Raw genomic sequence first — 23,414 nt, 5'->3', positions numbered from 1 at the left:
TTTATGGCAGGTGATGCTAGAAGTGTTAATACTGCACTGTTATTTTCCATTATAAATTTAGTTTAAATTCCATATTTTTATTTAAATTTATGGGATCTGTTAGTCTTAATGCATTAAATTTGGGTTTTTTTGGATTAGGGGTAATGTAATGTGGAGCACTATGCCTTCCCATGCCAGAATCTCTTTGATCTTACCACAAGTGTCACTAGGCAAGTGTTACAGTTTCTTGATCGCTGTTGCTTCGCTGACACTTTAAAAACATTTCAAAACAAGCCACAAAAAAATACATATACATACTAGCTTAAAGACATGTTTTTATGTTGCAGCATCACTTTATTTACTCATTGAAGAGACCATATAAACGTTAATACTGTATCTTAATTTATCTGGAATTCATCTAATTTCCCAGCTGTATTCATAACCTGTAATACATCTTTATTATCTGTATGGAACACCACATATTTAAAGTTAAATATATATATATATATATACACTGGCTCCATCAAATGAGGAAAGCAGATTCCTGAGGTAAAGGTTTTTCTGTATTAGTTTAAAAAGAAATATACCCTTTAATAAGCCTGACTTAAATGGATACATTTTTAGATTGTCCTGTGGGGATGGACAGCAAGTCGTTAAGGGATCAATGTCCAGGTCTTCAAAAGGCACCATCTGGGGCTAGTTATAGGAATCATGTCAGGAAACTATCCACTCTTGGCCAGTGCCCATTTAGCATAACCTGACCAATCCAGATCCCTGTAAATATATAAAATACTTGTCCCGAGAAGTGATGGAAAACAGCCCAAGACTGGGAATGTGGACACAGTATAGTGCCTTCAGGTTCAAAATAAAGTTCTGTTAGTCCAGAGCACAACCAAAAAATGAGTCTGAAAATTATTTTGCATTTTTGTGATGTCCTGTGTCTTAAATATTGTGTTCAGTATCCTCCCTTATCTTAATACGTGGATGAAATGTTCAGGGATGTTTTTCCTGCAGTAACGGTTGCTGTATCTCTACAAACTTTCAGTAATGTTGTTCTTATAGAGAGCAGACTTCATTTTTGTAGAGTCATGTGAAAATCATGGACAGCCTATTTTGATCCAGTCAAATCATTGCTTTAAACTGAATATTTCAGTCATCTGATGTGACATCAATATCTTTAGGACTTGTCTGACATGTCGCCATCCTCCACCGGCTAACATGTTGGGTGCTTTTCCTCTTTTGCTGGGACTCTGGGCATTCTTCTTCTAGTTTTTGACGCTTGTGCTTTGTCCTTCTATTTTGGAACCACACTTTTACCTGAATACAATGAGAGTAGAAAATATGCATAAGTAAAAATGTAAAAGTGTGTGACTTTAATATTTGTAATTATATATGTATAATGTGTGTGTGTGTGTGTGTATATATATATATATATATATATATATATATATATATATATATATAGGTATTATATCTAGATGTCATATGGTTATGTGAAAATCAACGTATTTTTTTTTTAAATATAAACTGGTTTTGCCAAGGTATACAGAGCTAAACCATTTCTAAGATTTAGGTCACAAAGGTGAACAGAAACTGACTATAAATTGTTTTTTTTTGTTTTCTGCGGGACACAATAGACTTATTCCTACACAGAAAAATACAGATATGGAATCTGTTATGCGGAAAACCTTTATCCAAAGAGTTCCAAAAGCCATCTTCTATATAAAATATGTTATAAGCAAATAATTCTTATTTTAAAACATATTTTCCTTCCCTTTTCTCTTGAATAAGAAAACAGTGCCTTGTATTTGATCCCAACTAAGAATAACAAACTTTTTAGCATTTATGCCAAATTGTTTAGCATATTTAACAATAGATACAACTAGTCAAGTGTGGGAATCCTGGCTAGATGCCTGCCCTGAAGCCAACTACTAGCTACAGCTGCACTTTTACTGCAATGAAACATAATACATTACCTCTGCAATACACTGTCCAATTGCTTATAAGGTGCCTGCACTGAACTTATCTATTCCTTGTATAAATGTAGTTCCTTTTAATAGCTGCAATACTGGGTTTTAGTACCCCCCCCCCCCCCCCCCCCATGTACTGTCATAGCATTGGCTGGTTATGTTGTGTTGTTATGTAAGAATAAATAAAACCCTTAAAAATTATTTTTTAGTAGGTATGGGGATCCAAATTACAGAAAGACCCCTTATCTAGAAAAACAGATAAGAGGTCCTATACCTGTATTTCTAAGAAGCTACAAGTAGCAGCTACTGATATCCCTGCATGAGGTAGGCCTAGTATAGACATTGTAGGTGCATATCTACTATTTGAAAAATGAAAAACACAGCTGCATGGAAGTGCATATTTTTGGCCACAACCAGTTTGTAGCCCCCAGTATAACATAACAAAATACATCCCTTTTATATGGCTGGAATGGCAATATTACAAGTAAAGAAGCACTAGGTATCATCACTATCTAATGATATTTTGTGGCCTCAAGCATTTTATGCTATGTACTGTGGCAAATGTGTTGCACCCCTGCATCTCATGCCAGATGCAGTATGCTATTAGCATTTTTTGTCACAGTTTGGCCCCCAACATTTTATGGCAGATAGAGTTTGTGGCCTCAGTTTGAAAACACAGATTTTGTACAATATATAGCAAAATCTTTTCTAGAGGCTTGTTAAACCACCTACTTCCAGTAGTACAATGGCTAAGGGCTGTAGGGCTACATGCTGGATGTGTATAACAACATTAAAATACAAAAGGAGTGGTATGTGCCTGGTGGTGTTACTGCGTAATATTGGGGCTATTAAGTAACACATCCTATACCTGAGTTTCTGTAAGACACAAGCTGTTTGCTAGTTGTTTCCTTTCTGCTCCCACCACATAATGGTTCTTCTCAAAAGCCCCTTCAAGACGTAGGAGCTGAGAGGGTGAGAAGGCTGTTCGTATCCTTTTCGGTTTGCGGGAGAAAGGTCCATGAAGTAAATAATTATCTGGGGTGTTCTCCTCTCCTAGGAAAAATAAAGAAATATTGTTTTATTAACTACATATGAGTTAATAGGACAAGTAGCAATAGCAAAAAGATAGGCCACAATGGATTATGTAGAGAAATGGCTATCAAATAACATCTAATGCTCTTTATATAGAAGGTAAGTATTAACAGAGAGTTTCACAATTCAGTGCATATTATACATGCCACTTCTCAAGGCAACTTCGGTGATTTCGGCGCCGCATATGTGATCCCACCGGTGATTTACATTCTAGCCGGTAGGATGGCATTTGGGGGAGATTAGTCGCCCGCAACAAGGGAGCTTTGTTGCGCGGCTACTAATCTCCCCATCTGCCATGGCCCTTATTGTGAAAAAGTAACTGCTACTAGTAGCTCAGTGTGTCTTTACCCTAAATGCAAAGTATTTAAATTGTGGCTTGGGGAGCATCTCTCATTATCCCAGGCATGCAAGGGTGAACACATAAAACCAGTGTATTCATGTATGTAATGTTAATGTTTGCCTCAATGTGAAATATTTTGTATATCAATATTTTGTATGAAATACAATGTGAAAGCCCTGACTATCATATAAAAACACATTTTCAAATGTTACTTTCTTTTACTTTCCTCCTTTATCTCTTGGAGTGCAAGCAAAGGGGCAAATGAATATAGACCAAACAAGATAATAAAATTATATAAAATATTTCATAAAGCCTTGTGACAGCATTCAGCTGGTTTTATAGATCACAAAGGAATCTCCCACTGGGGACAGGAATTAGTGGGACTCAACACATTTTTCATCAACTCTTTCTGATTTCCATAGTACAGCCATGTAACAGCTAAGCAATTTAGTATGATTTTATATCATTTACATATAATGGATGTGACTAAGCCCTAAATGTTCTTGGTAGACCACAGGAGTGCAACCTTGACTTGTAAAATGCCCAGTCTGAGCCAGACTATAGGCCATAACCTTAATGTTACCATATAAGTTTGTTGCCTAACATCTTCTAGTACAGACTATTTTAGTTCAAGACAGCACATTGTCACAATTTAGGCAATGTCTCTTGGAATTTAATTGCAGCCATCAAATTGCTACGTCTGAGGTTGGCCCTATTTCTAGCCCTTCCCAAGCTATTATTATTATTAGCCTTATTTTTATGCAATGCAATTATCTATGATTTTACACAACTCAGACAGAGACAATATCAGCTTACAATGAATGATCGAGCCTGATGTTTATAGCCTGAAATGTTGTAAATGAGGAAAAAAATTGCATACACAATAAGAAATAATTTCAGTTCTAAATATAATCTTATTATTATATAATCTTATTACATTTGCACAAAGGAAATGTATTCACACAGAATACTTGTGCATTGCCTATATTTTTTCCATTAGTGACTTTTATTACTTTTCCCCCTTAAGTGACTTATGTCACATAACTTATGTCATAACTACTATAAAGGTCAACAACATCCTTATGGCACAGATTATAGATTTATTGGACAATTATGTAATCTGGCAGAGGCCCAGCCTTTTTTAGTTTAAATGTGAATGAAGATATATAGACATGATCATTTTAAAGGGTTTACTTTGCAGAAAACTTCAATTTTGAAAAATATCACAATAAATATGAAATTTTACAAATTACTGTTGCTATAATTTAAACATTTTTTCCAGTTCTTCTAATGTTTCTGTATAAAACTGACTTTGTCTTGCTCTCTCCCTCTTGAGTTTCCCAGTAGCAAAGCCTTGCTGCAGACTCTAAACTATTATGGTTTGATACATAAGTTGCTGTTTTCAGCAGCAGTTTCCAACCCCCATCCCTCAAAAAAATGTTCTCTGACAGCAATTAATGTATCAAATAGTGAAAGCTGCTCTGGAACAGATTTAACAAAGCTTAAAAAAAAAAAAGAAACAACTACTGAACCCAATTGTAGCAGCTTGCTGATTTGCTACTGGGAAACAGGGGAACAGAAGAAAAAGGAAAAAATATGCATTTGGAAAAGTTATTATTTGTGATGTTTCATTTAAAAAAAAAAAAAAAGAATTACACAGAATACACAGAATTATATTGCCTGGGCTCTCATGTAGCTATGATCTGACAATGACATGTTTTATTCTATGCAGTTTTATGTTGATAAAAGATGAAGATGTACTGAAGAACGGATTAAGTTTGCTAAATAATGCTTTCATATGCTAGACAATGTTTTGTAAATAGATTATTAGTTTATTTACCCACCCATACTTTCCAATGGCCCTGGCACAGATGCACAGATTTTAACACTAGAAAAACACATAGAAAACAATCAACAGCTATAAGGCACATCAAACAGGGTCATTAGCATTTGTGCAACTTCTGTGTGCTGATGGCTGGTCCGGGGCTGCTGGTCACTTAGTTCCACTCATCCCTACCTGCCAATTCTCCTGGGTGAAGGCCTATCTGTTAAAGGTAGAGGTTTAAAATACATACACATGGCAAGAAAACTTTGGGGGCAATATAAATATGGTATGGTAATCTAGTGAAAGCTGATATTACTGCATGTAATTCTTTTCTATTAATTGAAGTTAGAAAAACTAGCCCTTAACAACATTCCCTAGGCATAATTACACCAAAACTAGAAACAAATTACCATGGGAGCTATACCAGTACTTTTATATACACATACAAAAGTAATGTGTGGATCAAAAAAAAAGGACCTGCACCCAACCTTAACTCACCCTCTTCCAACCTATACCCAACATATATATCCATGCCAGCCCCACCCCATCTCTGACATCCCTGGAAGGGGTGTAGCAAGTATATAAATGAGTGATGGCAGCCAGAAATAAGAAGATTTGGTGCACACTGATGTAGTGGGTTCAACCCTCCATCCATCTTCAACCCGCTAGAAAATTGAATGACCATCTTGAACTTGCCTAACCTGTGGGCAAACCCGCCAGGTTCCTTGGGTTTGGGCCCACACTTCACAGACAAGTTTATATGCCGCAAACCCCTCCAATGATTACAGATTTTCTCATGTATACACACATCATGTCACCAACTGAAAGATCACTAGACCTACTCTTTAATTCAACAGTGATGAAAACTCACACAACACTCCCACACATGGCCATACTGACTGTAGCAACTGAGTAACTGTGTAAATTACAGAATGAAAAACAATTGGGGGGAAAGTTAGTTCAAAAGCTGCAACAGAATAACAAAATTGAAAGTCACTTAGATATTTTGGATCCATGCACAGTTAAGTACAGCTTTTCTAATGACTGTTCCCGTTCTCTGTAGAAATCAGGGCTAAACTGGTTTTAACACCAAAGGGCTGTGTCTGGTCCTCTAAAATAGATTATAAAGAATGTCCTGTACTGTAAGTTTTTTGCTGTAGATGCAGAACTATAAACCTTTAGTAGGAAGCTACATTTTGCTCTTTTAAATATTCCCAGCAAAATCTTTTAAATATTCCTAGCAAAATCTTTTAAATATTCCTAGCAAAATCTTTTAAATATTCCTAGCAACAAATTCAGTTTTATTATGATTGAGCATTGGATTTGTCCTCCATAATTTCCCAGAATAAGCTAATCAGTCAGTGATAATTAAGATGGTGTACATGAAAGTATGGAAAACACATGGCTTCCAACTTAAAAATGTCACAGAAATCTGTGTAATGGCTTAGTAATGCATCATGTAACGATGATTCATAGGTGTTTTGCCAATGGGATGAATGGGATGAGCCACTTATTGCAAGAACTTATTTATCTGTTGGACTATATGTGCTAAGAAACAGGTACAGTAACCTGTAGTCTGGAGGGCATACTTATAAAAGGTGACAGGACAGTTCATTACCGATACTAGAAGAGCACTCTATTCAGAGATTATTTTAGTGGTGCTTTCCTCTGGCAAATAGTTTTTTTTCAATCTTTTATAAATAATTGAAAATTTGAAGGCAAAACACATATGAAGGGTGCATCCTATAAATGTCTTGTTATTCTTACACTTGGCATGTTTAATTATAGTGGGTTGAAGCAAACAGCAAAGAGGTTTATTGATTGGCAGGAAGTTTGTGTGACAGGGTAATAATACCCAACTTATTATGGTTATTATTATAGGTAGCAGCATGCCCCACAGTATCAAGTCAGCATATATTGCAAATGAGTCATTTTCTCATTACATGTAATAGCATGTAAGCAACTGCTGTATTTGAAGGGGAAACAATTGGTCACTATTTTATCTTTCAATATTAATATAAAGAAGGAAGAAATCTGTTTTCAATATAGTCAAAACAAAATCACTTAGTGCTGAGTTTAGGGTACAGCAGAGAGGACATTTGGTCCCTTAGCATTATAGTGGCCCCTGGGGGGGTTTATCTGCTGCAGTTTTTAGCATGGCGCTAAAGCCTATGAAAACACCCTTACTGCTTCCCAATTTGTTAAATCTGAATTGCTTAAAGCAACCTGAAAAGGAGACCCTGAAATGGAGAAAACAAACTTCCTCCGGCCCTCAGCACAAACCAAGTTCCCTGCCTCTGACCACAGCAGTGACATTAGAGCTACTACATCAATGCTATCATTTTGTCAGTGTAAAAATGACTGGAAAAAAAATTAAGTTAATCACCCTAGAAAAATATGGTGCAAGTGTTCATTATTTGCATATTATCATTCTTTAAATACAATGCAACCATCTGCACCTTGTTTCATGTGTGAGATTGTGCCTAATTTAACTTATACAACTGTAACACTGCACTATCCATATATTGCACAGTAAGCTCCACTACAGAGCTCGGTGAAGATTTTACTGGAAAGGCTTGTGTGCCCTTTAAGAGAAATGACTGTGGGGAATTGTTATATAGAATTAAATAGGATTAAGACAAAATGTGATAATAGCTTTCTAACAAAAGGCATTATGGCAGCTATTTTTATAACAGGTGACAATAAGTCAGTGATCCTGAATCACCACAAAGAGGCGTCTGACAATCTGCCACGCATCATCATTCCGTGAATAACTGCTAAGATACTGTATAAAAATGTACTGTATTTGTAAATTGACTCCAGAGTTAATATAGTGAATCATTATTCTTTTGTATTAAGTACAATATCATGATGACATAGCTCCCATAATGGACAAAGTGGATTGGATGAATGGCTTAACAATATAGCAGTGGTCCCCAACCAGTAACCGGGAGTAACATGTTGCTCACCAACCCCATGGAGGTTGCTCCCAGTGGCCTCAAAGCAGGTAGTTATTTTTGAATATCTGACTTGGAGGCAAGTTTTGGAGGCATAAAGACCATGAGTACTGCCAACAGAATCTCCTGTAGGCTGCCAGTTCACACTGGGCTACTGAATAACCAATCGCAGCCTTTATTAGTAACCCCCAAGGGACTTTTTTCATGCCTGTGTTGCTCCCTGAATTTTTTTATATTTAAATCTTGCTCACGGGTAAAAAAGGTTGGGGAACCCTGATATAGAGTCTTTGTAAAACATAATTCCTGAAAATCCATTTTTTTGGTTGCAGCTGTATTGTATATGATCAGTTTTGTTTTCAGATTTCTGTTCTGTTAATCTGATCACTTTTCTTTTATCTTACTGGAGGGATAAATTAAAGGGATATGACATTTTCCTTGTGGCATAACCCTTGAGCAAATTCTTCATCAAGGCATCAAGATTTCTAGGGCCTTCAAAGTTGTAGTCTTATATAGGAAAGAGAAATTCTCTTATTTTAATTTCAGTTTTATTATAACAGTCTAAAGACTGGTTTGTGGACAGCTATGAATGAATGTAACCAATGACCAAAGTCACAGATTTTTCTATAGCTGCCTGTCACACACAAATGCCCCAATGTTTTTTCTATGTTACTGAAATTTCCCCCGATCCCTGCAAGCCCCCTATTATTTACATCCACATCCCAACTAGCCTAAATTAGAACAAAAGTAAAGCTACAACTGTCCAAACACAAGCTTTTACAAAAAAGCAAAATAAGTAAAAGAGAAGAAAAAGCACACCCGCTACCATTAGTGTTGCTGTTTATTCATGGATCCAGGAAGGGACCTAAAACCTCTAAACAGATAGAAAAAAAGATAAGGTTAAATAAATGTTGTAGAGTATATGAATCATTTTCTCTTCTTTATAATAAATATGCCCCCAAAGTGACAAAATGGAATGAACGACTTTAAATTGCTTAAAACAATATGTTTGAGTGTTGCCTATACTTGTTATAAAACACTTGCAAGTACATATTCTCCCATTCTCTATCCAAGTGCGTCTGCCAGGTAGCAGCTCTGCTTTCAGCAAACCCACTGGAATCCTGGGAAGAACTAATATAACTTAGGTTCACACACCCCCCATGTATCCTGCCCCTGCCCATGATGCCCAGTACATGTGCTTGCACACAAGGGCCTGATAGGGTGGGGTGGATTTGTCAATAACATGACATAGTTTAGAATTTTTGTTTGTTGTTTTCTTTTTGTGTTTTCAGGGGAGTACCTCTTGTCTCTTGGCTGTTAACGCTTAATCTTGAATGAAATTGCATAGTTGTATTTATCTATATTCTTTTAAAATGCTGTTTTAATGTACAGAGCTGCATATATAAGTAGTACCATGTAAATAAAAATAAACATACATTTTGTTCCAATTACTGCCAAAAGTAGAATGGCCATAAAGTTGGCAGACAGAATATCCTATGCTACCTCACCTTTAACATACAGACATGAATATGCATCTCTGTGAGTTTGTTGAGAAGAAACAATGGAAGTAGCACTGCACTGACAGGAAATATATATCGATTTTTGTGTGTGTGCACCTCTCTGAATGTATATATATAATTTTTCGAAAAGTATTTACAATCAGTAAAACAAGCAATATATCAACAGCACTATTCAGAAGCAGAATATATTCATGAGAACATATTAGTTCCACAGAAATAATGATTATATTAAGGATACACAGCAACTATTGGCCAACGAGCGCTCCCCTGTATGCTCAGCTTCATATGTACACATATAACATTATATTACTCACATTGCCGCATTTGATTACAACTCAGTGTTTTCAAATAAACATAAAGCTACATTTACAAGGTGCTATGTGCTAAGACAAACCATCATGCTGCATAAGTTGTACAAGTTAGTACAAATTAAAAAAATAAATGTTTGCATGTACAGCATATTGAAAAGTTAGGAAGTGATTTAAGGAGTGTGAATTAGAGAACAATTCATGTAAGGGCAACCTAATGTAAGGGGGAGAAAAGAGAGACAGTACTTCTGACATTCATCTAACTATCTGGAAATAAAAACATCCACAAAATATTGTATCAGGTAAAAGGGGGGTATTAATATGATGTCACTGATTTCACCATATATTTATTGGCAGAATATCAGAGGATTAAGTATTTGTCTATATAAGGGGAAAAGTTAATTTTTGCTAATCAAGAGAAGATAATAGACTTTTAGCTGTTGTCATGGCCAGGCTGAACAATTAAAGTGTTTTTTCTGGGATGGGATTTGTGAGCAATAATTTTATTTTTGTTTACTGACTATAAGGAAAGATACTTCAACTAACCTGGCAAATTGCATTTATCTGCATGGTGGAGACAGAGGATATGAAATCTGAGAGCAAAGGTTTCTTCTGTGGTGGCAGGACTCTTATAATTAATACATTATTAATGAGATTAATTAACGAGTAGAAAGAACCAGATTCAGTTTGATGAGAAAAGATTCAGTTTGATGAGAAGATTTTTCCTAAAGCTGGCCATACATGTTCAGATACACAATACATGCACAGATTTTATCTTTATCCAACCAAAATTTTGTAACCTGTCCAATCGACTAAACAACCGATCGCCATAGTATGAAAATTATCAGGACGATAATTTGGAGCCCACACACGGTCCAAAATCATATAAAAACTATGCTTTGTTTGATTCTATTGGTGCATGTATAGCCAGCTTTAGAGCAAGATGCAATTCAGTGAGAAAAACTGTTTATCACACGAAAACTCTACTGAAGTCTATTAAAAAAAATGGAAAAACAAATTCGAGTTTTCTCCTTGAATTGAATCTTGGCCATACATTTCCATGTGATAAACCATAAAATAAGATGTTCTTATGGAATCGAATCTATTGTATTATAGTGTAATACTGGCCAACCCACAGCCTTTCAGTTACTGCTGAAGTACAACTCCCATTACACACATTATCCATAGCATAATTTATATTCATCATGGCACTATGCAAAGTTTGGTTTAACCTGGGCCAGCCACCACTAAATAAGGATAAATATCATATCGTCCATTTCACTTGCATGGATTAAGGAGCATATTTAACAAGTAAAGTAAAACTGACTGAACTTCAGAGAATACCACTTTATATTTATACTCTTTGTTACCAGTTACTATAAAAATAAATGTGACTGATAGTCACTTATCAGCCATGTTGGACATTTTAGTCCTAGGATATGTCATACCAGATGAAAGGGAAGGTTACAATGGGTTTTAGTCTGTAGAGAAGCTAAGCACTTTTAAATGGCAAACTATAATATAAAATGTATATAATGTATGTTTACTAATGTATGACCCTAGAAAAGGCACCCAGAACCCTTAAACAAAAGTTATAGGTTATTTCAAAGATGATGGGAAGATGGAGGAAAATTATTTTGGCTATATTTCTTTTATATTAGAAATGGTATTTTGTGGGTCTGTAATCAAGTGAACTTTTCTTCGTCCTTTGATAAATACTTCCCAAGACTGCTGCCACTCCTGCAATTTTAGCACCTTTCAATGAAACTGAACACCTTCCAATTTAGTCTAAAAAAATGCAAGCCTCCAACTTCATCAGTTTCTTTCTATACACACAGTCCATATTAACAGCACCTTTATGATTTATCTGGGGAAAAATACTGTGTTACATTAATTTCTCTTGCCTCTATCACTTTTTCTTCATTACATTCTGCCCAAAATGCTGATGTATTTGCCAACACATAAATATGAAATATTCTATGAAAAATACATGATGTAAATTAAGCAAAAGTCTGGAGTAATGGCTACTTCATATACTTGAAAATATTGTATGTTTGCACCGGAGCAGCTATAGAGGAAGCAGGCTTTGAGATTTCTGGGGATTCCAGCAGGTATAGAGGAACTGGTGGTGTTTTCATTAAAAATGTCCTATTAGAGCGGCCTATAAAATAAGTTTGCTAAGGTTCCCAGTAACTTTTAGTTAAGACATTACTGGTGTGTGTTTGGTATTTGTTTTTTCAGAGTCTGCACAAAATATTATTTGCAAGTAACTGTACATTTAAATATACAAAGAACAAAGTAATCATTCTATAAAAGACTAAGGATATATAATGATATATATACTCATATATATACTAATTCTATAAAAGACTAAGGATATATAAGCCTATAAGGATATATTATACAGGTTATTTATGTTGTGTACATATTAAGTGACACAACATTAACCATAAGCTAGTCCTTTGGTAAGTGACATTTGCAAATGGTGGGTTGCCGACATATACTTTTATAGTTTTTTTTTTTTTTTATGATGCACTGATTTTTTTAAAATGGTCTGACTACAAATAATAGGCCAGGCAACATTTTCAATGTAAACAAGTTCTTTTTCTATAAGACATGTACATTATACTCGATAAATGATTAAGATTAGGCACTTGAGGATGCAAAAAAATCGCCCATTGTGGCTACAGTGTGAACGGACCAAAGCATGTCATTGTTTAATGACAAATAAAAACAGACCAACTTTCGGCCCACATATGCTGTTGGACTACACCTTTCCAACGATAGAGATGACAACAACATAGCGTTTTATGTAGAAATCGCTACTCGTCGCACAATTAATCATTTATATTGTGCTTATTTATAGTTATATACGAATTAACTGAGAAAACTTATTGCTGGCCTGGAGCAATACAGAACTTAAATCTGTTATTATATATCCAAGTGTAGACACCCAACATTATGTTTATGACGTGTGGATATTTATTTTGGTAGAAAAATTGCGGAAGGGGCGAGAAATGAGTTGGATAAAATCAGGGAACATGTAACTAAATATTAATATTTTGAAAAGGAAAACACGCTGTCCACACAGTGTGACATAGAGAAGAGTTCGTAGAGAATTTGCATTTAATAGTTAGCAACCTTGTCAAATACATCATCCTTGTATTTTTGGTCTTGAATTGGTTAGCAAAGTGCGCATAATTACCCCAGCCCGGCATGAGAGTGCAGTGGCACCAGCTTCTTCAGGCTTCAGGGCGGCGCTACATGATAATGATAATATATACTTGGGAACTGGGGCATTTTAAATGCAGTTGGCTCATTATTCACTAGACTAACTTTTACCGTACAAATTAACAATGTTGTAATTTACTTGCAGTAACAATATTGCTGCTGGGTAATTGTGAGAACTTTTTTCTCTAATAATAGTAAGTAAAGCCTTATTAGTTAAAAAGGGGCAAAGCCAGCGGAAAATTGAGAGTACTGGGAAACTGGCAGTGTTCTGTTAATCAGTAATTTACAAGAATCCGTCGAGATACTGCTTTTAATAGCACTTCCATTTACAAATAATTCTAAAACCATTAAAATGATACATATTGGAATATTCCTTAGATATACATTTTCTTTCATTGTGCAAAACAGCTTGAGGGTGGCGATGCCAAAGAAAACACTACATTAAACATTGCATGGATAACCTATGCACTAATGAACTTCAAAACGGGGGTGGATAAGATCATTGTAACGAATATGGTATACATAGGGTGAACACTGCCATTTACTTGCTAATACTCATCCCTAGATACAAATAAATATAGCTCGGCAAATATACTGATGAGGCGAATTTGTGTCTGGGTAAAAAACGTGTCACATTCCAGCGTTTTCAGCATTTTTGCGGAAAGCTTTACGGCCAATGCACAGCTTTACAAATCACTTCTATTTATGGTTTCTATGAATCTGGCTGTGCCAGGTGCTAATCTTAACTGGCATCCCACACACACGTCCCAGTTATAAACACTGGCGCCTATATGCCTCAGATACTAACTACCACCCCTTCCTAATACACGTATCTTACCTCCCATGTAGTTAAAGTGCTGGGAGTTTCAGTCATGGAACTCGCTCAGCGATGTACATTTGCCCAAACAGGCTACCAGCTAGGACTAAAGCCCGCCATGCCGCCTACATCAAGCCTCTAGTGAACCCTAGCTATGCCTACTGCCAATATATTCCCTACTCCTACAGTCACATAGTCGCATGTAGCCAGTCCCCAGTATAATCCCTTCCCTCACTCACCATCTCCGGTACAATCTCAGTAATCACATTCACAAACTCACTGTATAACATTTCTGCCTGTAACATCCCACCTGCCAATGCAAAGCTCACCTGGCAGCCGGTGCCGCAGTATCCAGGGGCAGAAGCTGAGCGGGTCCCGATGTAGAATGCGATGCTGAGGGAGCCCTAGGCTGGGCCCATAGGGAGGAGCCGCTGGTTCCGGGAAAAAAAGATCTGGGGCCCCCAGGAGGCGGACCCCGGGCCGGAGAGGGGTGGGGGTCAGCCCATGGCCAGGCTCGGGGTATTTGAGTGCAGTGGGTCTAAGGGGTTCCTCAGGGGTCCGGTCCGGCCCCACCAAAGCTTCGATTGAGAAACCCTTCCTAACCGGGGGTAGAAACATGGCGCTGCCCTGGGGCAGATTACTAGTGCAGACCAATCCTCATCCCACTTTGGCAGGACACCGGCGTACAGAGGGGCAGTGCCTGGGTTCCAGCGGCGCTGGGTGAGAGCTTGATGCCCAGTGGGGAGGCTCCTTATTATGGGGCAGTAGTGCTTCCCTGCCCCACAGTGCGCGTCCCTGGATAAATGAAGTTAGTAGCGGTAGGTCGTGCCTGTCAGGCAGTATGTATCCCAGAACTGATGCCCAAGTTCTATGCCAGTGCCAGTGTTCCGGGTCTGGTCGCTTCAGTGCCAGGGAACGGGCTGTACCAAGGGGTTGCAAGTAGCAGTGCTTGGAGCTGGTAGTCAGGGAAATACCCTGTGCCTCCTGTTTGGCTTTCACCCAGGGAATGTCCCGCTTCTCCCCAGAAACTGCGGACTTCGTGCCTGTGCCAATGCTCTGGGCATATGACTTTTCTTCTGTTCCCAGTTGCAGTGCTTTTCCTGTGAGGCGCGGATAGAGTGAGGGCTCTAGGGGAGGCACATGGATTCAGAAGCCTGTGGGACTGGAAAGATTGTGGCCATTGGCACCGGGGCGTCGGGATCTACCTTTCTGATATTTCTGCTCTAATCCCTGTCCCTACCAGCCTGTCATCCTGTCACCGGCCAATAGGCTTGGAGGTGGGCGTGGTTATCGCGAAATCCAAGCCCAGGCCCTAGCACCTTGCCCAGGGAATGATTTGAAGGGATCTTCCTGCTGCCTTTCCTGCGCTTTCGCTCCCTGCTTTCCTTTCCCTTTCTATACCCCCAACAACTCACCTGCACACTCACATATACACCCAGCCTCCCCAGGGAGGGCACAGAACCCTTGTGCAGCAGGATCACCCCCAGAGCAGTTTAGTTGTAAAGTATCCCTGATATTACACTTTCATTTCGGGGAGAGCGGTGCAACTGTAGGAAAATGGAGTGTAAGTAAAATCATGTATCCCAGCTGTCATGTCTGAAGCTTCTAGCTGTTTGTAGCTGTCGGGGGATGCAGGAAAACGCACAATAAGTGATAACTGCAAGATGCAAGCTCCCGGGGCAATTTATGTTTGGTCTGCATACATGGGCATCTGAGAGTTGTAGTTTGAAAACAGCTGGGGGAGCTAAGGTAGAAATATACATAATGGGGACTCACACGCAAAGTGTTTAGCCTTGCCACGATAGAGAACATCACTGTGTATGTAATGGTGCACTTCTAAAGAATAGTTTGTCTAATGACAGAAGAGACATCTCTGGGTAAAGGGGCTCCCCATTGTCTTACACTACGGCAGGTGATATACACTATATACCATTTATGCCTCTAAAACCATTCATAGCCCAGTGCACAACGTGATTTATTTTCTACTGCAATACAGGCTATGGATCGATAAACAGTCGCACAGATACTAAACGGAATCCGATTCAGGTTGTAACAATTCAGAGTCTGGTCTGTGACCGGTTGGTTGCACTTTGGTTGACGAGAACGTCAGCTGTACAGGAAATTCTGCCCAGCACTAGTGCCAACACATCCCCACATTAGAATCATTCAGAGCACTGTGTACTAGGCGCCTTGTTGTGCAATTAATTAATTATTGGCAGTTTGCTGTGCTGTGTGGCACTTGGCAAGGGTGTAGACTGCACCAATGTGCTACCCACTGATAGTACTTCTCCGCTAGTACTTGCCCCAACTACAATGCCATATACTGCTTCATCTTTTTTTATAGTAGTAGTGATATTATTGCTGCCTCAGCATTACACTTCATCCTCTTGTTTTCCTTGAGAAAAAAAAAACATTTATCCCACATTTTTGCTTTTGTGCTAATTATACTAATTATACTTCTACTTAGCTATCCAACTGACGCTTTATATTGGCTAGTAACCGCACGATATAAGTGAAAAATCTTTGTGGTGGGGCAATAAACTGCTTTGTCCCGCTGGCCCCGCTGTTATGGGCAAATATTAGGCAAACAAGCCTATAGTTATTTCTTAACCTGCACGAACAAATTTATATTTGCAATGATTAGGCAAACAGAGGACTCACCAAACGGTATTACTAATTCGTAAGGTCTAACATTTATGACATAACGAATTTTGTAAGAAGAATGAGAAAACAAAATAACAAGATTACTACGTCTTCTTTTTCCGTTGCTATTTTGTCATTTTAACATAAAGCTAATTTATGCTCTGTAAAACTATTTTCATAAATCATGAATCGCAATCATTGTAATAATAATAATGTAATTATTGGTCTCATCATTAGTGCAGCCATATAGTCATAATATATATATATATAGAGTAACAAAAATTCTTTTAGGTATTTAATAAAATATTCTAGAGTGTAATTAGTATTGTTATCTCATTTCAACTGTGAGACATGTCCTACCACAGATTCAGAGAAACCCACCTATACGTTTATTAATGCCGGTATGCACTAAGGTTGGGATTCCAAACATCTCTAGAGCAAGAAGCATTTTTCAAGGATCTTACCTATTAAACTTGAAGTAGTGAATCTCTAGAGCCCATATTCACAGCAATTAGGTATGACTGTTTATTTAGAGATGCAAATTAACCTGGTATTCCAATTATATCATTTAAAAATAAAAAATAAAACACTATGCAAGTTTTATTAAACTGGTTGTTCACCTTTGAGTATAGTGTGATGTAGAAAGTAATATTCTGACACAATTTGCAACTGGTCTTTTTTTATTTGTAGTTTTTTTTTTTTACTGTTTTCACTTTGTACAGCAGATCTGCAGTTTGGTGTGTCAGCAGTTATCTGGTTGCTAGGGTCCAAATGCCCTTAGCAGCTGGAGAGCAATGAGAGGATGGTAAATGAATAGGAGAGGGCCTGAATAGCAAAATAAGTAATGAAAAGTAACAATAACAATAAAATTGTAGCCTCACCAAGCAATAGTTTTTTGGCTACTGGGGTCAGTGACCCCCATTTGAAAACTGCAAAGAGTTAGAAGGCAAATAGATCAAATAAATAATGAATAATGAAAAAGTTGATTAGACAAGGCAATTCTATAATATACTGAAAGTTAACTTAAAGGTGAACCACCCCTTTACTCTTCCATATACAGACTGATATATGTGCTTCTGTGCAGTGATAGGTAATTATTATTAACCAATTTTAAACCTATCCCTAAATAATACTAATTGATAGCATTTTAAATTTTGGTACCCACATGACTGGTACCTATCATTCTAAATTCTTAAATACATTATACAGGTATGGGATCCATTATCCAGAAAGCCATTATCCAAAAAGCTCAAAATTTAGGGAAGGCAACATGTAGCTACTTGTAGCCAACCACTTGTTGTGGCTACAAAATAGACAATACTGATAACTGTCTCTGTGTTTTAGCAGAGACAATTCTCAGTATTGTTGATGGCAGGGTATTTTCTAGCATTTTGTAGCGGTGATATGTAGTACCGTGTGTCATAGCCCTTAAAATGATTGTCTTTTTTACTGTAATAATAATAAAACAGTACTTGATCCTAACTATGATATAATTAATCCTTATTGGAGGCAAAACAATCCTATCTGGTTTGTTTAAATGATTTTTTAGTAGACTTAAGGTAAGGTGATCTAAATTACAGATAGACCCCTTATCTGGAAAACCCCAGGTTCCAAGCATTTCGGATAATAGATCCCATACTTAATTATTGTACTGTATTGTATATAATTATTTTCACAGAAATTCAGAGAATCTACTCTTTACAGAAAATTCCCCTACATAATTATTCACTCCTTTAAGGCGAGCCGATAGCATCAAGTTCTCTGAGGAGAATTTGAGAACTCCTTTCTCAGGTCATAGGTCCAAAAGCCACTGTAAATGCCCTGTATTGCTCACATTGAGCCTTGTGTCACACAATTTACTAAATGATCTTTTCTTTTGTCCTGATTAGGATTTCAAGTAATCAACATTTAAAGGAACAGTAACAGTCTACTGTTGCCCTACATTGGTAAAAGTTGTGTGTTTGCTTCAGAAACTACTATAGTTTATATATAAGTTCTATGTTATGTGCGACCTCTTCTTTCAGCCTTACGTCTTTCTATCAGGCTGAGACAAGTGGATCGCTTCCCTACTCTGCTCCATGTGTCTGCACTAAAAACTACAGTATCTGCTTCAGTAAAGGCACACACAGCGGAGCAGATTGGAGGTCGACTTGAAAATTGGAAACAGAGCAGCATAGGGAAGTGCATCCACTTCTCTCAGCTTGACAGGAAAAGGCAGGAATGAGAGAAGCGGATATACACTCCTTGAGACTTTGTCCTAAAAGCTGCTGTTCCACGGGGGTAGCCATTCAAGCTGGAAAATTGGAAAAAAGGCACAGGTAACCTGTGCCATTTAGCATTATTTCAGTTTGAATAGCTGCATAACATATTAACTATAGTAGTATTTCTGAAGCAAGTACATTATATTTTAATTACTTTAAAGCACTTTTATTTTTTTGTGTTACTTTTCCTTTAACAGGCTCTGAGGTATTTTCTAATATCCTTATATAGAAGGTATGTGCTACATGATTTCTTATTATACATAATGATATAAATGAGTCATATACATGTGCCACCACTAAGCACCAATTATATATAACTGATAATTTACCCTATGCAGGAAGCACCAGACCCCACAAAAACTCTGAGACTAACTCTATCATCATTATACATTTTTATCTAATAGTTAGGGATGCACCAGATTCGGTTCAGGATTCCGGCCAAATCCAGCCTTTTTTTGATGGATTCGGTTTCGGCCGAATCCACAGTCCCAGCCGAACCGAATCCTGAATCCCAATTAGAATAATTAGCATTTGCTACTTAGCATTCGGAAAGGGTTAAGGGCTCTGGCACACGGGGGAGATTAGTCGCCCGCGATTAACTCCCTGTTCGCGGGCGACTAATCTCCCCGAGTTGCCTACCCCTGCCATCCCACCGGCGAACATGTAAGTCGCCGGCGGGATGGCAGACGCGGCGGGGCAATTTCAGGGAATCGCCGAAAAAGACTCGCAAGTCGCAAGTCAATGGCAGGGGTAGGCAACTCGGGGAGATTAGTCGCCCGCGAACAGGGAGTTAATCGCGGGCGACTAATCTCCCCCGTGTGCCAGAGCCCTAAATGGTAGGGGGAAAAAATTTTCACTACGCGCGCGGTGAATTTTACCCCTTCTTGATCCTGATTAGCATATGCTAATTAGGATTCACATTCGGTTTGGGATTCGGCAGAACCATCAGGGTGGGTTTGGGGGTTTGGTGCATCCCTACTAATAGTATACATATATAATTCACAATAGCCATGAATAGTGAGACCCAATTCAAACTTTCAAACTGAGATTCAAAATAGGCCCTGGCCTTTCAAGTACAGGTATAGGACCCGTTATCCCGTATGCTCAGGACCAAGGGCATTCCGGATAACGGGTCTTTTCATAATTTGGATCTCAATACCTTAAGTCTACTAAAAAATCAATAAAACATTAATCAAACCCAATAGGATTGTTCTGCCCCCAATAAGGATTAATTATATCTTAGTTGGGATCAAGTATTATTATTAGTAACATTTATTTATAAAGCGCCAACATCAGGGCCGGATTTCCAAATTGGCCGCCCCGAGGCCGCCCCCGGTCGAACGCCCCCCTCCCCCCCCCAGTGCGCATGCGTGATACAGGGGGAGAGGGGTTTCCGTGCGCATGCGCGAACAGGGGGGGCGGGGCGCCTTGCGCGCGCATGCGCAGTGGGACAAACTTGGATACGGAGCAGTGGGGAGAAGTCCCCCCATTGCTCCGTATGGGTAAAAAACTTTTTAGATTTTGGTGCGGCGGGGCGGCATGCCGCCCCCAGGTTTCTGCCGCCCTAGGCCCGGGCCTTTGTGGCCTCTCCACAAATCCGGGCCTGGCCAACATATTCCGCAGTGCTGTACAATAGATGGGTTACATACATTGGACATACAGAGTAACATAAAGCAATCAATAACCGATACAAGAGGGGAAGAGAGCCCTGCCCAAAAGAGCTTACAATCTACAAGAAGAGCTTACAATCTACAAGTACAAGGTACTGTTTTATTATTACAGAGAAAAAGGAAATCTGTTTTAAAATTCTGAATCATTTGATTAAAATGGTGTTTATGGGAGACAGGCTTTCTGTAATTCAGAGCTTTCTGGATAACGGGTTTCCAGATAAGGGATCCCATACCTGTACACAGAGGCTCAAACAGCCCCCACCAACCCAATAATTAGTGACTGTCTATTGTAAGCTCTTTTGGGCAGGGCCCTCTTCACCTCTTGTATCGGTTATTGATTGCTTTATATGTTACTCTGTATGTCCAATGTATGTAACCCACTTATTGTACAGCGCTGCGGAATATGTTGGCGCTTTATAAATAAACGTTAATGTAATGTAATGTAATGTCTATGGCATCTTACAGTAGCCCCTTCAGCATTTACCAGAATCTACAGATTGCCAGTCTGGGCCTGGTGATACCTACAATGTTATTCTTGCCCTTATGGCTGCTGAAATTCCAAACTGGAGAGCTGCTGAAAAAAAAATCAAAATCATTAAACATCCACATAAAAAAAGTGAAGACCACTTGTAAATTGTCTCAGAATATTACTGTCTAGAACAGGGGTCCCCAACCTTTTTTTACTCATGAGTCACAGTCAAATGTAAAAAGACTTGGAGAGCAACACAAGCGCCATAAAAGTTCATGGAGGAGCCAAATAAGGGCCATGATTGGCTATTAGGCAGCCTCTATGCACCCTATCAGCTTACAGGGGGCTTTATTTGGTAGGAAATCTTGTTTTTATTCAACCAAAACTTGCCCCCAAGTCAGGAATTCAAAAATAACTCCCTGGTTTGGGGGCACTGAGAGCAACATCCAAGGGGTTGGGGAGCAACATGTTGCCCCTGAGCCACTGGTTGGGGACCACTGGTCTAGAACATAGTAAAAGTACATTTAAAAGTGAACTACCCCTTTCTCCACCATGAATAAATGTATTTGTTACAGAGGAAGCTTTACACAAATACGCAAATCATGTAAAGGGGCACATAACTAACACGTTGAATGTTGCCGTGGTGATGCTTCTTGAAATACTGCCAATTTAGCAAAAAATGAAAAAAATGCAGCCTACCACTGCAATAGTGAATTTAGTGCACAGTGAATCAGCAGATTAAAAGGTGATGAGGAACCAAAGCTACTTTTCACTTCCGGCAGTTCTGCTAATTACACAAAGGAAGGTTGCCATACACATATATTGCTGTTTATATAGTATATGTATGTTTAGCCTGCAATTTTTAAAAAATCAACTTGTGTCTGGCCACCTTTAGTAACTAAGGCCCATGGTATCTAATCATAGTAGGGTAGTAGTGGATATATTCTCAGAGTATGGGGGTAGCTGTCACAAGGGCTAGCCATAATAGAGGCTGGGTCCTTGAATTGCAGTCAGGAAAACATTTGGGTTGAATTTCAGTTAGAGAGCCTTGTGCTGTACTACCAGCTGGTCAGAACCTTAAATGGGTGGTTAAACTTTTAACTACCCCTTTTCTAGAAACTTTGCAATTGGTTTTTATTATTTATTTTTTCTAGTTTTTAAATTATTTGCCGTCCTTTTCTGACCCTTTCCAGTTTCAAATGGGGGTCACTGACCCTGAAAGCCAAAAACTAATGTTCTAAGAGGCTACAATTTTATTGCTATAGTTACTTTTGATTACTTATATTTCGATTTAGGCCCTCTCCTATTCATATTCCCAGTCTCTCGTTCAAACCACTGCCTGGTTACTAGAGTAAATAAGACCCTAGCAACCAGGTTGCTGCTAAAATACCAAACTGGAGAGCTGCTGAACAAAAAGCAAAATAACCAAAAACCCATAACATAAATGAAGACCAATTACAAATGATCTTAGATGTATACATGATACTTAAAACTAATTTAAAGGTGAACAGCCCCTTCAAAATTGGTATTTTGTTTTTGTATTCTAAAAAAATGCAAGTAAATAATGCTGTAATGTAAATACTGCTGTACATTATGTACAGATTCCCTGTGCTTATGATAGGACTGCCTGGATTATAGAAATACATTCTAGGCTCTTTGTATTGCTTTAGTGACTAACTGCTCTCTCTATTGCAGCAGAGTTGTCTCCATGAGAGGTGCCTGAGGGTGCTACCTATGGAGACTATAGAAGTGCAGAGGAGAGTTTAATCACTAATTCCCCAGATATTCAGGTGCAAGATAAACAGTTTATGGCTTTTTGTGCTAAGCAAGTGAAGCTTGTTGGACAGGAGATGCATCAGGAGTGAGAGGATGAAAAAAGCAAACAGAGCACGAAATTGTTCTACACCATCTCATTAAGGTATCTGGGGCAGGAAAGGGTTGCTCATGCATGCAGGTTCCACATAGGGATTTACAACTCCTTCAGGTGGCAGCCTCAGGTCATTAGTAAGACAGGATGTAGTGACTTTATTGTGTGTGTAATTAACAGTGGGCCCATTCTTAGGCTTATTGACTATTTAGGTTGCATTACAGTACAGGGCAGAAGTAGCAGCAATGCAACTACACAGACATTTTCAAATCAGTTCACCTGCTTTATTTAAAACTTACATCATTATATTGCATATTGGTAGTAAAGCAGGCTCGCTAGAACAATTTCTTTGCTAATCATTATGGGCCCTATTTATAAAGCAACAAAACAGTAGTAACAAAACATTTAAAAAGTTTTCACCCAAGTTGGACCATGGCAGAAGTATCTGTTCGTGAATAATGGCAATGT

General features: G+C 38.3%; 1 protein-coding gene across 1 annotated transcript; it reads right to left on the bottom strand.

The window, feature by feature from the left end:
* Window positions 1-312: 312 nt before the first annotated feature.
* On the bottom strand, window positions 313-15,263 carry emx1l (empty spiracles homeobox 1 like). Its single transcript, XM_002936837.5, has 3 exons — window positions 14,366-15,263; window positions 2,818-3,002; window positions 313-1,296 (listed from the first exon to the last, which is right to left on the bottom strand). Exons 1-3 carry the CDS (start codon window positions 14,652-14,654, stop codon window positions 1,129-1,131), a joined length of 642 nt encoding a protein of 213 aa, XP_002936883.1. The 5' UTR covers window positions 14,655-15,263; the 3' UTR covers window positions 313-1,128.
* Between the last annotated feature and the right edge of the window lie 8,151 nt (window positions 15,264-23,414).

Source organism: Xenopus tropicalis, chromosome 3 (genome assembly GCF_000004195.4).
Source record: "Xenopus tropicalis strain Nigerian chromosome 3, UCB_Xtro_10.0, whole genome shotgun sequence".
Lineage (NCBI taxonomy): Eukaryota > Metazoa > Chordata > Amphibia > Anura > Pipidae > Xenopus > Xenopus tropicalis.
The sequence above is the reverse complement of the archived record's forward strand: the minus strand, read 5'-3'. Positions and strand labels throughout refer to the sequence as shown.

Coding starts and splice junctions, on each gene's coding strand:
- emx1l (XM_002936837.5), bottom strand. CDS start 14,654: ATGTTTCTACCCCCGGTTAGGAAGGGTTTCTCAATCGAAGCTTTGGTG. Junction 3,003..14,365: donor ACTGCGGCACCGGCTGCCAG/GTGAGCTTTGCA, acceptor TATTTTTCCTAG/GAGAGGAGAACACCCCAGAT. Junction 1,297..2,817: donor TGTGTCTTACAGAAACTCAG/GTATAGGATGTG, acceptor CATTGTATTCAG/GTAAAAGTGTGGTTCCAAAA.